Consider the following 15,507-nt stretch of genomic DNA (forward strand, 5'->3'; position numbering starts at 1 on the left):
TCTGTGACTGCAGCAGTATTAGGCTGCCTGCCGCTGGCAATAGGAGGCCCAGCTGTAAACAACGAGAGCTTATTAAAATGCAATTAAAAGAGCTCGTCAGCACTGTCTCATTGGATGTCACAGTGTGCACAAACAATAATCCTGAAGCTTGTTTTGCTTCAGCTATGGTACTGTACAGATTTTATTTCCAGTGTTTTAAATTTCTGCTGGCAAGCTTTTTACTGAGGTGTTATGTTCTCCGTGCCAGCCACCTGTCTGACTACACACTTTATCAGGTGTTTAAATTAAAGCCAGCATTTGTGACACTAGCATCTACCTAGCAAAGTCACATTTTAGAGAACTTAAAGACTCTTTTCACCATTCACTTTAAGCCTGGAGATTTCACAAATATCTGCTCCGAATTGCTCCACACACTCAGTCTGACTGAATGTGTGACACTGCCCGGGAGCAGTTTCCTCGAAGCTGAAAGGTAAAAACACAGACACGGTGATACTGAATGACTCGGAGACGAGAAGATGTTGGCTTTTTTGTCATGAAAACAGTGGCTTTTTAATGTAAACACTACATTCGATTGGTTTTTCCAGCACGGACATCCCACATGAAATAACAACCATTCACTAAAGAGGAGTAGAGGGGGAGGGGGAGAGAGAGAGAGCGAGAGAGAGAGAGAGAGAGAGAAAAAAAAAGCTGCACAGAAAAAAAGCATTCACTGGGTAAAGAACAGAACATAGAGGAGGTAAAAATAAAAACAATATGAAGGTAACAGGAACAGAATGCCAAAGAAACAGGTATATCATGTCATTATACACAGTTGTTTTCTCTTTTAAAAACTAGAAATCAAGGGGCAAGAAAGAGAGGTCTATATAGATAGATTGGTGGATAGATCGATGAGGGGTAACATAGATTAGGTATGAATAGATAACAAATTTCCAAATCTACTTATTGTTTGTGTGTGAGTGCGAGCAAGTGTGTGTGTGACGTGAGAACTGTGCTTTTCATTGTAGACCTGGAAGGTGTGTGTCAAACTGAAAAGAGACAGAAGAAGAAGAAGAAGAAGAAGAAAGGAGCATGACTTTATACAGCATTGATGTGTGAACATGCGGCGTCCCTAACTAGTGGACGCAGCGAGAAACGTGCTCTCCCCCCAAAAAGTGGTTTGTTTTTTTCTGAAATCATAAAAAATAGATATTGTTGTAATATTATATTTAATCGTTCTGAGTCAGGCTAAAGTGAGGACACGGTTCTAATGCAGGGAAACAGGCAAAACGGTAAAAGGGGAGGGGAGGGGGGCACAGTTCAGAGCATTACAACAACACGGGGTCGGTCTGAGATCGTCGTGGTTCCAAATCAGCTTGCTGTCAAACTGGAACCCTTTGCAAAACATCTTTTTATTAAAAAAAAAAAAAGGGAGGTACAGAGAAAAAATGTTTTGTAGCTACAAAGCAGAAGAAAGATTATCTTTTGATAATATTACAGGATCATCATGATTGTTGTTGTCAGTTTTATTAATCATTGTAGTTATAGGTTTGAATTCTACGTGTCACTGCAAAAATCCCAAAATCTACACTCCTTCTCCCAAGCCTCCCACGTGACCTTTCAACCCTTCGAAACTTTGCCTCTCACGTTGTTTTTTTATTTGACCCCGCCCTGTCCCATTCAGGAACCAATCATCTCTCTCCTTCTGTTGCTGCTATCCGTCTTTTTTTGTATTTTTTCCCTTCTTTTTTATTCATCTTTTGCTATTTTTATTAAAATTATTTTTTTAATTATTACCAACAGTATCTATGTGAAGCTTTTTTTTTTTTTTTTTTAAGTTTTATGAATTAACTGGTCTCTTTATACAAAGGCTTGAGTATCTCATGCTATCTGTGTCAGGGCTTTAGGAGGAAGAGGAGGAAGGGAGGAAGAGGAGGGAGGGAGGGGTGAGAAGGGTTGGAAAGAAAGGAGAGGCCTTTTGACCCCAAAATCAGGACGCAAGGGCGCCATGCAAAAAGAAGGCAAAAAGAGAGAGAGAGATGGATGGAGGTTAGAGAAGTAAAGGCATGGTGGTGGTGTGTAAATGAAGCGAGAGAGAGAGCTATGTGTAGGACAGGCGATCAATCAATAAATAAATTAATAAATTAATCAACCATTATCAAACCAGGAGTGAGTTTCCTTACATGGAGAATGTTAGTAGGTCTAGAGGTTATAACAATGAGGAAGGTAGAGTTATAACGTTGTGTACTTCTAAAAGCGTAGCTATCTACAGTACAGTACCTCTGTTACATGGCACTGATAGGACATTTAGCACATTTCCTATTGGCTCTCAGGCTCGGCCATGACCAATGGTTGGCTAATGGCTAAGGCGAGGTTTGGGAAACAGCCTCACTTCCTGTCGATGAAAACCCGATTGTGGGGAGTGAAATGATACAAGTTACTCAAAGACAAAAAGGAAATTGACAACAAACATCTTAAAATGTCTTGGCTAATGTAAACAAAAGACTAATGTTAAAATCAGTGTTGTCAGTTTCAGCAAGTTTGGAGTTGATTAAGGTTTTCGCCGACCTGTCTGGTGTTTTTTAGTGGTATCGACATTTTCACATATTTCTGCAAATATGGTTATTACATTATCACTACTATAGCAAAAAACAAAAACATACACAAATAAAGGTGTCAAAGTGAGGCAAAATGTGAATAAAAATCAGTGTACAGACTGATGCTCATGTAATAAATATACACACGATCAACAAAATAAAACGGAAGTCATATTCATAGTAAAAAAAAAAATCTCCAAAATAAGTACACGTTTTGTTTTTGTTAACAACAAAAGACACAGCTGAGAAAGAAAAAGAGAGGAGAACAGGGAACGGAGGCTTTCATTAACTTTGTTCAAGAAGTTTTCAAGGCTGCAGGGTTTCATGTTTTCTACTAAAACAAATTTTGTTTTGCTTGGCAGCAGGCCAAAGTACGTCAGGAGGAGAAGTCGGAGCGAGAAGAGAAGAGACAAGAACTAAAAACATTATATATATATATATTTATATATACGTATGCCTATTTTTTTAAATTATCCTCATTATTAATATGTACCTAGTTGCATTTTTCTTTCTTTTTTCTTTAAATAATCAGCAGAATCATCATCGTCATCATCACCATCATTTCCACAGCAGTGTCAAAGGAACAGGAGCAGGGAGGGGGGAGGAGGACAGGAAGGGTGAGAGAGAAGAGGGGACAAAAGGGGAGGAAATTACGGGGTGTGTGGGCGTGCTCAGTACAAGCCGCACCCTCGGAGGTTGTTGGCAATGATGATGTCGGTCACGGCGTCAAACACCACCTGGATGTTTCCTGTATCCGTGGCGCAGGTCAAGTGACAGTAGATTTCCTTATTTGGAGAGCGATTCTTGCTCTCGAACTGTGCTTGGATGTAAGCTGCTGCGTCCTCATTGGTATTGGGTCCTGGAGAGAGAAAAGAGAGATGTTAAAATGGCACTGCCCTGATTTTACACTGGGGTTGAATGCTGGGTATTGAGATCCCAGTATTCCCATTTTACACAACAGTATAATGCCCGCTAAAATAGACTCCTATTTCTCGGTCATGTAGGACTTTTAGCATGTGAGTGTGTTGGTATATGTGTGTACGTGCCTGTGTTTTTCGCATGCCGAAGACTATGTACTGAAACAAAGATGCCTTACCAAACCTCATTAACAAATGTCAATTCAAATGCAACTTTAGAGTTGGTAACAGGTTAGATTAATAAATCCTACTGATAATGCCATTCACATGTCGCTAAAAATAATCTGTTTTGTGTAAAGGAATTGTTGCTTTACCACTAGATAACGAACAATTATGAAAGAAAACAAAATTTGAATAAACATCATATATATATATACATCATTTATAATTAATTATCAGCAGTTCTGTGGATAAAATCAAATTTCATTTCTAGCCAAAAAATCCAGAAATCCAGAAAAAAAGAGTGATATATTCTCAGGAAGTAATCAACTGCTGCTAAGTTCAATTTACTCGTGGGGGCAGGGTTTGATCCAGAAGCCACCATTGCAATAATGACCCTCTAAAACATAAAATGTTCCATTGACATCTATGGTGGATGTGGTGCTGTCAGGCCATATGGCCTCCTCAAAAATGTGGACATGTGTTCCCAACTTTGAGGAATGTATAGCAGACAGTGTGGACTGATCAGGACTCCGCCTTTTTTTAAATGCATTTACTATAGCCAGCAATAGCAACCAGGGGTTACAAGACAAAACCGGAAATCGAACAGACGACAAAAATGGGCGGGCCGCATAAGGTCAATGGATTTGCATTTAGTTCTTATACTAAAAAAGTCAGGATATCTCTGCCTCTGCTGCATTGATTTTTAAATCTGTATCTCACAATTCCTCTGACTTTATGGAAGAGCAATACGACTGTAAATTGCTGAAGTAGCTCTTTAAAATTCTCTCTTCATACTTTATTTTTCCCAATTTGGTTTACTTTTGTTGCACAGAAGTGAGGGTTCAAAAACATTATTCTCAGAGGCTTCTCGCTGGAAGGTAAGGGAGGAAGTGACGAGGGAGATGGAGAGAGATGGAACATGTCAGATAGACTCACTGTGATTATCAAGGCAGTTAGCAGAATATAAGTAAAGCATGAGGGACAGAAATGAATAGGATCGGCAGAGAGTTGCGTTTGTGTGAGGAGGGCAGGAGACAGCTCTCACTTGCCATCTCCTCTCTTCCCTCTACATGGCTGACCAAGCGTGACTCTCTCCTGCTCTCTGACTCCCAATCCCTTCCTTTTCACTGCTACGGCTACATCTGTCTCCCCTCACAGCTTCTACTTGCATCTGAGCCTCTCGGCTGCTTCCCTCTCTCCCTCCTGTTTATCACTGCCCCCTCTCGCTCCTTCTCTGCTATCTAAGTAAATCTTCATGTATATCGCTCTTTTCAAACTGAGGTTACAGTTCTTCAAACAGGCGACATCAAACATTTGGTTGTTTTGTTTGGGCTGTCTCTCCTGCTAACACCTGATTATTCAAATTGACTCAATGCTGTACACAGCTGCTTTGATTAAAAGGGACACATTTCTCAGAATGGTTTACAACTCAGTGACAGTAAAGATTGGTCCTCGCATCACCAGAGGTACAAGGCAGAACAAACTAATCTACTGTATCAAGCAGCGGTTAATCAGTGGCCAGAAACAGGGGAGGGGTTTTAGGAAGCTATTCCACTGCTGGGAATCACATTGAGATCTGGAAGCTGGTAGTCATTCATACTTTTATATCATCTCGTTTAAACTAGTGTTCTGCTCTTTACCGCTGCCTCATATGGTATCTCATATGGTTGCAGCATCTTTATAATGGCTTTCAGGCAGTTTTAGAACATATCAAGATTTTAGGTTAAAGGGATAGTTTGACATTTTGGAAAATACGCTTATTTGATTCCTGCTGAGAATTAGATGAGAAGATTGATACCTCTCACATGTTAGTACGTTATATAATAAGCTACAGCCAGCAGCCAGTTAGCTTAGCTTAGCATAAAAACAGGAAAGTGGAAAGAGCTAGCGTGGCTCTGTTCACAGGTAACCTACCAGCACTATTAAAGCTCATTAATAAACACATTAGGTCTTGTTTATTTAATCCCTACAAAAAACTATGACAAAAATGTGTGCTGGACTACATTTTGGAATTGTCATTTTTCCTCAAGTTTTTGTACAGATTAAGCAAACGAGATGTAATTACTGAACTTCACCCAATCTTCTCATCTAACATTCATACAAGAAAGTGGATAAGCAGATTTCTCAAAATGTTGAACTATTCCTTTAAAACTGCACTTATAGCTAGGGCAGGTAATGTATTTCAGAAGCATTTTTTGCTATATTTGTTGAAATTCTCTTTACATCCCAACAGCAATCAATAAATCAAATGCTCTGGAAAAAAAAAGAAAAAACGTAATGTGGGCGAAGCTAAAATGGTACAACTTTTTTTAGACATGTTTTTCTCATTTTAAAGCCTAGCAAATTTATCATACAATTTATGGTATATTGGGCTCTTTTTATGTCTTGTGTAATTGGATTGAGTTTCGCTGGTTCGCAGCTTTTTGTGTTCTCTGAGAAATCAGTTTTGTGCACCTGTCAAGTTCTGTTGCTATTTCTCACCTATACACTCAAGAAAGTTGACAATCCTTGTTTTTTTTACCTGTGTATTCGGGGAAGCAGATGCTGAGTGCAGACTTCTTGATCTTCTCTGCAAAAAGATCCTTCTTGTTGAGGAAGAGGATGATGGAAGTGTCGATGAAGAACTTGTTGTTGCAGATAGAGTCAAACAGCATCAGAGACTCGTGCATGCGATTCTGCGGAGGAGGAAGGAAGAAGGGGGGAGAAAGAAATAGATGGGAAAGATGGAAAAAAGAATGAGACAGCAAAGAGGAATAAAAGAAGAAGGAGGGGATTCGATGAGATTAAGGGGACAGGTGAAAGGAGGAGAAGAGGATTAAATAGAGAGGAGAAAGAAGAGGAGGAAAGGAGAAAGAGGAAAGAGATAATAGTGAGGGGAAAAAGAGAAAAGATCAAGGACAGACAGGAAGACAAAGAATGGATGATGATAAAGAAAGAGGAAAGAAGGGGAAAGTTAAAGTTACCACCAATCTACAACCTTTGCAGTGTGACAGAGTCTCAGGGAGACTGAGGAAAGAATATCATTGTTACGGACAGTCTTGAGTTCAAACTTGACACAAATGAGCCAAAGACTTTGCTTACTATTACAGAGAGAGAGGGAGAGAGAGAATAACACCCTCCTCTCCCTCTTTCTAATTAAAACTTTGGTAAAAGAAAGAGGAAAGAAGAAGGGGGAAATAAATACGTCAGGGGGAATAAACCTTTTTCTGCACAATTATTGCGTGTACATCTCTAAGTGCAACATTCTACATGCCTATTATGCAGTGACAAAGATACCACCTGAGGAGTAATTTCTTTGTCTCTCTCATACACACAGCAATAAGAAACAGTGCCAGTGTTAGTTTACAAAGTGGGCCCGTTCAGGAAATTCTTTCCAATATTTATAATAAATAAGCACAGTGTTGGAAAACACGGAGAAAGTGAGAGGGAAGCAGAAAAAAACCCCATCCTCAGTATTTCCATTTAAATATTCTGCAAAAGCAAATACACACGCGAGAGACACAAAACAAAAAGAGGTCACATAGTCAAATAATCACACATATCAAGTTACTCATGTGGTGCTTTATTGTCATTTCGCTTATGTATAAATACAACTTTCAATAAATTATCACAGCAGTGAGGGAGATACAGCAGGTATATTTTACTTAGTGCTCAGTAAAATACAACACATGCACACACATACACGCAAACACACACACACACACACACACACAAAAAAACAGGTTTGTAGATTTTGCTGTAGGTGATCTGTACAGTATAGACAGGTGCAGGTTGGTATTGACAGAGGGATAAATGACGTGGACACTGGAGGGTTGAAGGCTAAAGTTGCAGCAGTTAGGTTTGAGAGCATGATGAGAGCAAGGACTTTTACCTGCTTAAACTCTGCCTCCTTAATTCTACACAAGTTCATTACGGTCATGTGCCCTGCGACTTTCTGAATCCTCTCCCAGTCCAGCAGGATCTCCCTGGTTTTGCAGATGCTTAAGCGCTCATTTTATCAACTGGCAAGGTTGAGTGGGAACTGAACATATTATAAGATGACCCAAAAGCATTTACAGGCAAAACTCTGCTTCTAAATTTAAAACATAAATAAGTCAGCAAAAAGACACCACAGAAGCTCACTTAAACCTAACATGGGAAACATTTGGCACTAAACTCTGGGATCAAAATTCAGTCAGAATAGTTCTTCATTTGGCTGCCATTGTGGGATTTCAGAGATTGTGAATGTTGTTAAGGCACTGAATTGGCACAAGGTGCTAAAATTTCTTTTGTGCCACCACCTGCTGCCCAGATGAGCAAGGACCTTTGTTACCTGAATGAACCACTGATTGTATTATTCACATCAGAACCAGCCACCTAAAAAAACAACACACTATTACCCACAAACCCTCTCTAGCATGGCGTCAGACTACATTAATACCCACAAATCTCTCCTTCACTGATCAATGAAATGAAGCGGATTTCAGTCTACCAAGGATGAAGCACAAGTAGAGTGCTTAATCAACCTGCTCTCCTCTATTGTCCTCAAATCTGTATCCACAGGCTTTATACCATGTTGGTTGTGGTTTCACAGTTACTTTTACTTGCACAGTGGGCATGTTTCGGTCCATTTACTATAGATCACATATACTTTAAATTACAGTTTCTCAGAGCGTGCTGTTGTGTTAGATTTGTAAAGGCCTGGTCACACCAGCATTTAAAACGGCAAAATTTTGCAGCAAAGTCAATTCATTTCAATGGATTAGTCACAATTAGTGGAATTGCTCACGGGGGCGGAGTAAAAACGCACACATTTTCTGTATCAAGTTCAACTTTGGTGAACTTTGACACGCAAATTTGAGCTGTTGTCCGATAGCAGACAGTCTTGACAGTGCTGACCTCTGAGGGATTGAAGAGCCAAAATGGAGAAAGCTATCATAGCTTTTTAGCGGTGCTGCACCATCCACTTTTATTTAACCTCCTCTGCCGGAGGTTAAACTGCTCCACAAAATATACAGACAAAAGTTGATGGTACAAATACGTCTCTTGAATGAACAGAGTGAACTTGTCCCGTTTGCAACCAAGCTAACTAGCTTACTAGGTCTAGGGCTAGCTAGGTCAGACAGCTTATTATTTTCTCCTTCAATTCCCTGCTAATATACTGATATATTTAAGTGTTGTTAGATATTATGAATAAATTGAGGGGCAATTCACTATTAAATGCATCTGATATCACTCTGACTGATTTAGTATGCCACTGAAGAATCAGTACAGCAGAAACATGGATACATCCTGTTCTGTGTGCTGTCTGAGGTTAACACAGGGATGAAAGAAGTTGGAAGTCAAAGCTTGAACAGTACGCTCTAAATGTGAACTGGAGCTTGCTAACTTACTGTGGATGGAAATTTCACCAGCCCATTGTTACACAGCTCATGTCTACTGCTGGCTGCTCTTCAGGCTTTCAGGCATAAAAATAGGGGCATAATTGGATAAAAAACAACAACATTTAGGTGAGGGGTGTCTTTGTTTATTTTAAAACAGTAACATCTTCCCCAGCGTCCTGCCCTGCATTAAGTGAGGATGCTGCTAAACAAAATTATTCATTCAACAAATGCTGAATTAAACACGCGTTAGGGCACTTTTACAGTGGCAGGGCATATAGGCGGACAGAAAAATCCTCTAATTTAAATGTGCAAGGGCATGACTACTATAGTGCAAAGGTTAAAATGATCAGAATAATTTGTTTTGTCTTTTCTGTGCACAAGCACAGACACTCATTGTTTTCAGCATGTCAATGTGCAATATTTGGCTTCTATGCAAACTACAAACAAAACCGGATGTGCACACACTTTGATGTGTATTTTAAAAAAGGAGGGAAGCTTCTATGCACAGTGTAACCACTGAGAGAAGTGGGAAGTGAAGTAAAGAAGTGAATTAAAAGAAATCTTTTATGTGGACTTGTAACATCATTTCAGGACAAACCCTGATGTTTTATGTACTGTATATTTCAAGTCATATCTCCAAAGGCGATGCACTTCCTGAAACCAAAAATCATAGAGCAGATGCAGTAAGATCATTTTACTTTCACAATAAGATTAAAGGAAAAGATTATAAACTAAAAGCCTTCAGCAGCAGGTTTCATGTTTGGCAAATAACCCAAAAAACATCTGAAGCTCTTTGGTTGGATAAGGTGGTATTTTTTGGCACTAGCAAGTAAGGTGTTGTGACATTTTGAAGTCCCATGGGTGTGTTTGTGTCATCAGTGCGCGTGTGTGCGTGTGTTGAGGGCCTGTGTCTGTGGAAAGGGTAGACAGGTGCCTTCTGGGTAATTAATCCACAGATACTGACTCCACCACAACACCCATGGGCTGATGTTATCTCTCACAGAACACATACACATGTTCATAAACATGTACGCATACACGCATGTGTATGTGTGTGTGCGTCTACGCGCACACACACACACACACACTGACCTTTCCTGTACTAACAACAGACACACATGTACTGTAGGTAACTATATACAATTGGTAAACACACACGACTACACACAAGATACACAGACAGAAAGAAACACACACACACACACACACAGCAGGCTGATCAACAGCCTTAGGCAGCTCTCTGTCTCTAATTAGGAAAAGTTGGCACAGATGTGGTAGGAAGAGCTGATGACATCATCTACCGATTTTTTTTAAATTTTAAATAGCAGCTTTGAGCAGAGGGCGGAGACGCGCCCTCGGCGTTTGAGCGTGGAGGGAAGAGTGGAATATAGCAAATGCGCTGCTCATACATAAATAAAGAAGCTCTCTACCTCTGTTTGCCAGGGAGCACTCATATCAGTAATGCTGTAAACACACTCAGCCAATTCAACAAAGTCCCACAGACAAACAAAGCTCACTTTCTATGTGATGCTGTAAACTGTTGCTTATAAAGACAGAAGAGAGGAACAGATGATATTGTCCTAGTATTATATCCATTTCTTTGGCTTTAACGTCAAGGGTCAAATTTAAACTGTTCCCACAAACTAAGCTGTGCACTACATCAAACCTCCTATCCTACAGCAGCTCGGGGACGATACCATCCACCGGAAATGGAACTCGCTCAGCAGAAAGCAAAACATCAGGGCTAAAAAAGGGCAATAGTCACAAGGTTGACATTCTAGTCCCAGAGGACCATATGTAATCACCAGCACACAATCTTTCAAAGCTCACCTCTGGCATATTAAGGCAGAGTGGTGGACAACAAGGATATTACACTGCGCAGCCCCACACAATGGATGCGGTCCCAAGGCCCTATAAAATCAATGCTTCCTTTGAAGCATTATCTGGGAATTGTGTGGTTGAGTCAGCACACTTCCTCTTGTAGCTCATTGTTTAAAGTGATTTTATAGTGGACACATGCATGCTGCAACATGAAAATGAAAAATATCTCAAATATGACCAGAGTTGACATCCACAGAGATGAAGGATGATGGCAGAATAAATGGCATAGATAGCAACTTCCTCACTATACATTTTAATATAAACTATACATTTAAAGGAAAAAAAGAAGAATTTATTCTGCTTTATTTATTCTCTCCCTGTAAATTTGATCAAAAGTACAATTTTAACTACAAACTAATTTACCCCCAAATGCATCAAAGACCAAAACACTAAGGTTTTGAAATAATGACACTAATGACGATGTTCCTCTCCTGCGGGGTAGTTTTCAATAAAATGATAAGCAACCATTGCTCAAACCATCACTATGAGTCGCCAAAGTCAGAAATGTTCAAATCCTACACATAGGGGGCTTAAAGTTGGACATATTGGGACTTTAAAATCTGAACTAGTCTGAACTAAGTGCCATTAATTTGTAATGTAGTAAAAAATAGAAATGTGACTTTACAGAAAAAGTTAAGAATATGTGATAACAGTCATGTTTCATAAATTGGATTATCTTTGGTCTCATTACATTTAATATTCTGAACAGTCCACTCTGATAATCCCTCTCCTCCCACAGGTTTGGAGTGAGCGTGGCTTTGCTGTATGGAAGCTGACGTGAGGCTGGTTTGGGGGTGTATGGTTCTCTAAGGCCAGTGGAGGTTAGGACGAGATGAATGGACTGTGTTCAATTGTTCCTACTTGTTGAATCATTATGTTAAGCAAGGTGTCACGTTGTTTAATACGGAATTACAGGCAACAGGCAATATTAAGCCAATTAATAAGATATTATAACTAGACATATTATTATAACTAAATCATCATATGATAAAGTACAGAAAAATATACAAATACAATTTGAAATTATTTAATACATAACTAAAACTTAAATTAATATCATTAAATGTTATTTCATTCTTATAAGTCTATTTTCATTTCAGTAATGAGTCAAATTTGATTTTATTTAATAATTTCACAATGCTTGGTTCATCTATTTTTTCTGTATTTATTCATATGATGATTTAGTTCATAATGTCTTATATATTGAATACTGGTCATTTTGGAGCTCCATAGTTAATAGAGCACGGCTTAGTGCAGCCAGACACTATGCAGCACACTGCAAGCCTGTCATCAGAAAACAAAATAAAACAAATTACACAACACATACACAATAATGAAGGAGACATGCACAAAAGCTGTTTTGCACCAAATATATATAGAAATGCACCGTTTTTGCCTGTGACTTAGCATTTTCGTTGAATTTCTTCTTAGTAGGCTTTAATATCTCATGCACACAAAGTCTGAAGAACATCTTTCTGACGTGAGCTGAACTTGACCCTGACTGAGACTAGTTGAATGACTTACATATTATACATACTTTATATTATGTATACTTATATATATATATATATATATATATATATATATATATATATATATATATATTCAGTTTCACATCGGCCCTTCATGTGACTAACACATAAGTCTAAGGCAAAGAGTGACAACTCAAATTTAAATGAAAATAATTAGAAATACTCCATCCTCTAATACCACTAAGATGCATTGCACTTAATTTGCAATCAGTCTAATTCTTTGAGTAAGGCACAACTGTATGTACAAACAAGTCTCAGGAACCTTGTAGAGTTGCTGAAGAGTCGACTGTAGGTATTGTGCAAGATTTATGCAGCATGCTGGCAAAAGATTTGGAGTTTTGGTACAATTAAACGCACAAAGTACCGTTTTAGAGGAAGTAAAAAAGACAAATACATTAAAAGAAGTCTCAACCAACCAATGAATCAACCAACCAAGCAACCAATCAATTCATTAATTAAGAGTCAAGTTGGACCAATGGCCAGTCATGTGGTAAAGCAGAATTGTGACATCACGAACATAGCCCATACCACATATTTGAGTGATGACATCACTGATATGGGCCACATACTATGTGCTACAAACAGGTACAACATAAGTAAATACAAGTCAAACACCCTTCATCCATTGGCTAACATTTAACAGAATCATCAGTACAGGCCACACCCACGCAGGTTATTTGCTATGATGACATCAGTGACAGCATCAAAGACAAACTGGATGTTGTTGGTGTCTGTAGCGCAGGTCACATGGGAGTAGACCTCTTTGTTGGATGACTTGTTCTTGCTCTCGTACTGACACTTAATGTAGGCTATTCCCTCCAAGTAAGTGTCTGGACCTAAGGAGAGAGGCACAGAGAGACAGAGAGATGACATACAGTGGGAGTTAGGTGAAGGCTTAAAAGCTGTTGTCATCTGAACCTTTATATCAGTGGGCTATCCTACATTTTCCGTATCAATACTATTTTCTGAAAACACAACCTTTGACTCTAGCTCAGCACACATTTTGCTGAGGTCTACGGAGGGCTGTGCTTACTGCTAGCCAAGCTTTAATAAATATGATACATGGACAACGTTTTCAGACAAAAGGGAAAGGTGATTTTGGACTGAAATGAAATGTGATGAAAAATGTTATGTCTTGATATTGTTGTCAAAGTTTCTAATTATTGCCAATGTATCACAGTCTTTATCCAGCAACAGAACAAGTGTGACAGATTCTAGAGCCAAAAGGATGGAACCATTATTCATAATGTATATTGATTCATTTTACAGCAGTGCCAAATCTACTGTATGCCCTTTCAGTTCAAGTCCATTATTAACTGTGAAAGTTAGTTCTGCTTGCAATACATGCATTTGGCATGCAGTGGATTTAATTTAATTTGTTCTAATGCTTTTGGAATTAGTTCGATCTCAGTGATTGGAGTAAGTTTTGCTCCAAGTGTCACTAACATCTATCTGGCTCTCAGCCATTCGCAGCACTCTGGTTTGTCTGTCTGCTTCAGCTGCAACTTCATCAGAATAGGCATGAAGTCTGGCCATGTAAAAGGATGAAGAGAAGAGAAGAAGAGGAGAGGAAGCGGGTTTGGAATCCTAATTCTCTCTTTCTCACAGTCTTGCTGTTTTGGTCTCTCTCCATTTTGCTTTCCCACAGTCTTGCATTGTCTACTTTTTTTCAAATCTTCTCACACTCTTGCTCTCTCTGTCTCTGGCTTTCTCACGTTCTGTTGTTTCCCCCTGTGTTGTATTATCTCTCATTTTCTTTTGTAAGTAGCACACTCAAGCTCCTCTCGTTTGCACTCCTAGTAACACTCCTGATTTCATTCACTGTTTCACTCTTTTACTTCTTTGACTCTCTCTTTGTTTTATTCCAGCGTCTGATCCTATCAGCTCTTTTCTGTTGCCTTCAATCCTCTATTTCCCATTCTGTCAATTTGTCCTCCTCTTCATTCATCCTTCGTCTCACAACCTTTTGCATACAGTACAAATTTCATCAGAGAAATTGTTCTTTATACAGACAACTGAACTCTTTTGCACTCTATGAATATGGTACCAAATTCACCTTATTTATCTTACCCTTAGGATTTTTTCACAAAGCTGATGAGCAATATTTTTACTTAAAAATGGAGAGAACTGTTCGTATCTATGAGAGCAATAGACTGAAAAAAGACTACACACTAATACGAGCATTTTATTTGCGTTTGTTGATGAGGCATTATCTGGTGAAGTCACGTGAGTCAACTAAACTAGTGTGCGGATTCTACTTTGTTCAGTCTGTACCTCCCTTTTGGGTAGCTAACGCTAGCTAGCAGCTATCTGCACATATCAGACTAATGTCAAACACAAACAGCTGGAGCAGATGAGTTAGTTTGAAGACTGTTCTGCTCTATCTGTGCTGAAACTGATTATTAATGTGGATGCCTGTATTCTTGAAATTGTGAATTGTATCCCAATCTTAGCTAATTATAAATTTGGTGAGATGACATCTTGATGACATCTTGGTGAAGGCTTTGAGGAGCGATAATGTGGAACATACTAGGAACAACCACTGTTCACCAGCATCTAGCTGGGACATGTTGCCTCTCAGACAGTAGCCTGCAGCTAGGTTGTCAAATGGGGACATTTGACAAACACTTTTCATGGTGCAATTATTTGAAATACTGTAACACCAACTGCACCAATCAGTCCAGTGAAGGGAATGAAGGTGTTTATTTTTTCTATTTATGAAAAAGGTAAAAGAAATTAGTTGTTGGAAAATGTGAGGTCTAGAGAGGGCATGTATGATTCTATTTAATAAGTAATTCTATCCACAGATCACTGAGATCAGCTCAAAACACTTCCATTTGAAGAGATATATCTTTAAAAGGTTAATAACATCTTTCAAAGCAGTGACCCAATTACAAATTACCCTAAACTACCTCTAGATGTTCACAGCTTTAGGAGTTGGGTTTAATGTTAAAATGCTTTGTAAATGACCAAATACTTAAAAGTTAGGACTATTTGTGTTTCCTTAATGGGCAACTCTTTAAATGTTTGTGAACACTATGTGGGGGAAGCTCTAACTCAGGAGTGCCTCCTAGTGTCC

At 38.9% G+C, this 15,507-nt stretch overlaps 1 protein-coding gene across 2 annotated transcripts in view; it reads right to left on the minus strand.

The window, feature by feature from the left end:
• Positions 1-518: 518 nt before the first annotated feature.
• gnao1a (guanine nucleotide binding protein (G protein), alpha activating activity polypeptide O, a) overlaps positions 519-15,507 on the minus strand; it is a 99,429-nt gene continuing 84,440 nt past the window's right edge. The window contains exons 7-8 of one of the 2 annotated variants that reach the window (XM_044192004.1): positions 6,174-6,327; positions 519-3,432 (exon numbers count right to left, since the gene is read on the minus strand). In XM_044192004.1, the coding sequence (XP_044047939.1) occupies positions 3,245-3,432; positions 6,174-6,327 (342 nt within the window). In that variant the 3' untranslated portion in view covers positions 519-3,244. Of the gene's footprint in view, positions 3,433-6,173; positions 6,328-12,721; positions 13,265-15,507 lie in introns of those variants that run through there. The other variant, XM_044192005.1, reaches the window with a different exon arrangement.

The sequence above is a fragment of the Siniperca chuatsi genome, linkage group LG4 (genome assembly GCF_020085105.1).
Source record: "Siniperca chuatsi isolate FFG_IHB_CAS linkage group LG4, ASM2008510v1, whole genome shotgun sequence".
In the NCBI taxonomy this organism is placed as follows: Eukaryota; Metazoa; Chordata; class Actinopteri; order Centrarchiformes; family Sinipercidae; genus Siniperca; species Siniperca chuatsi.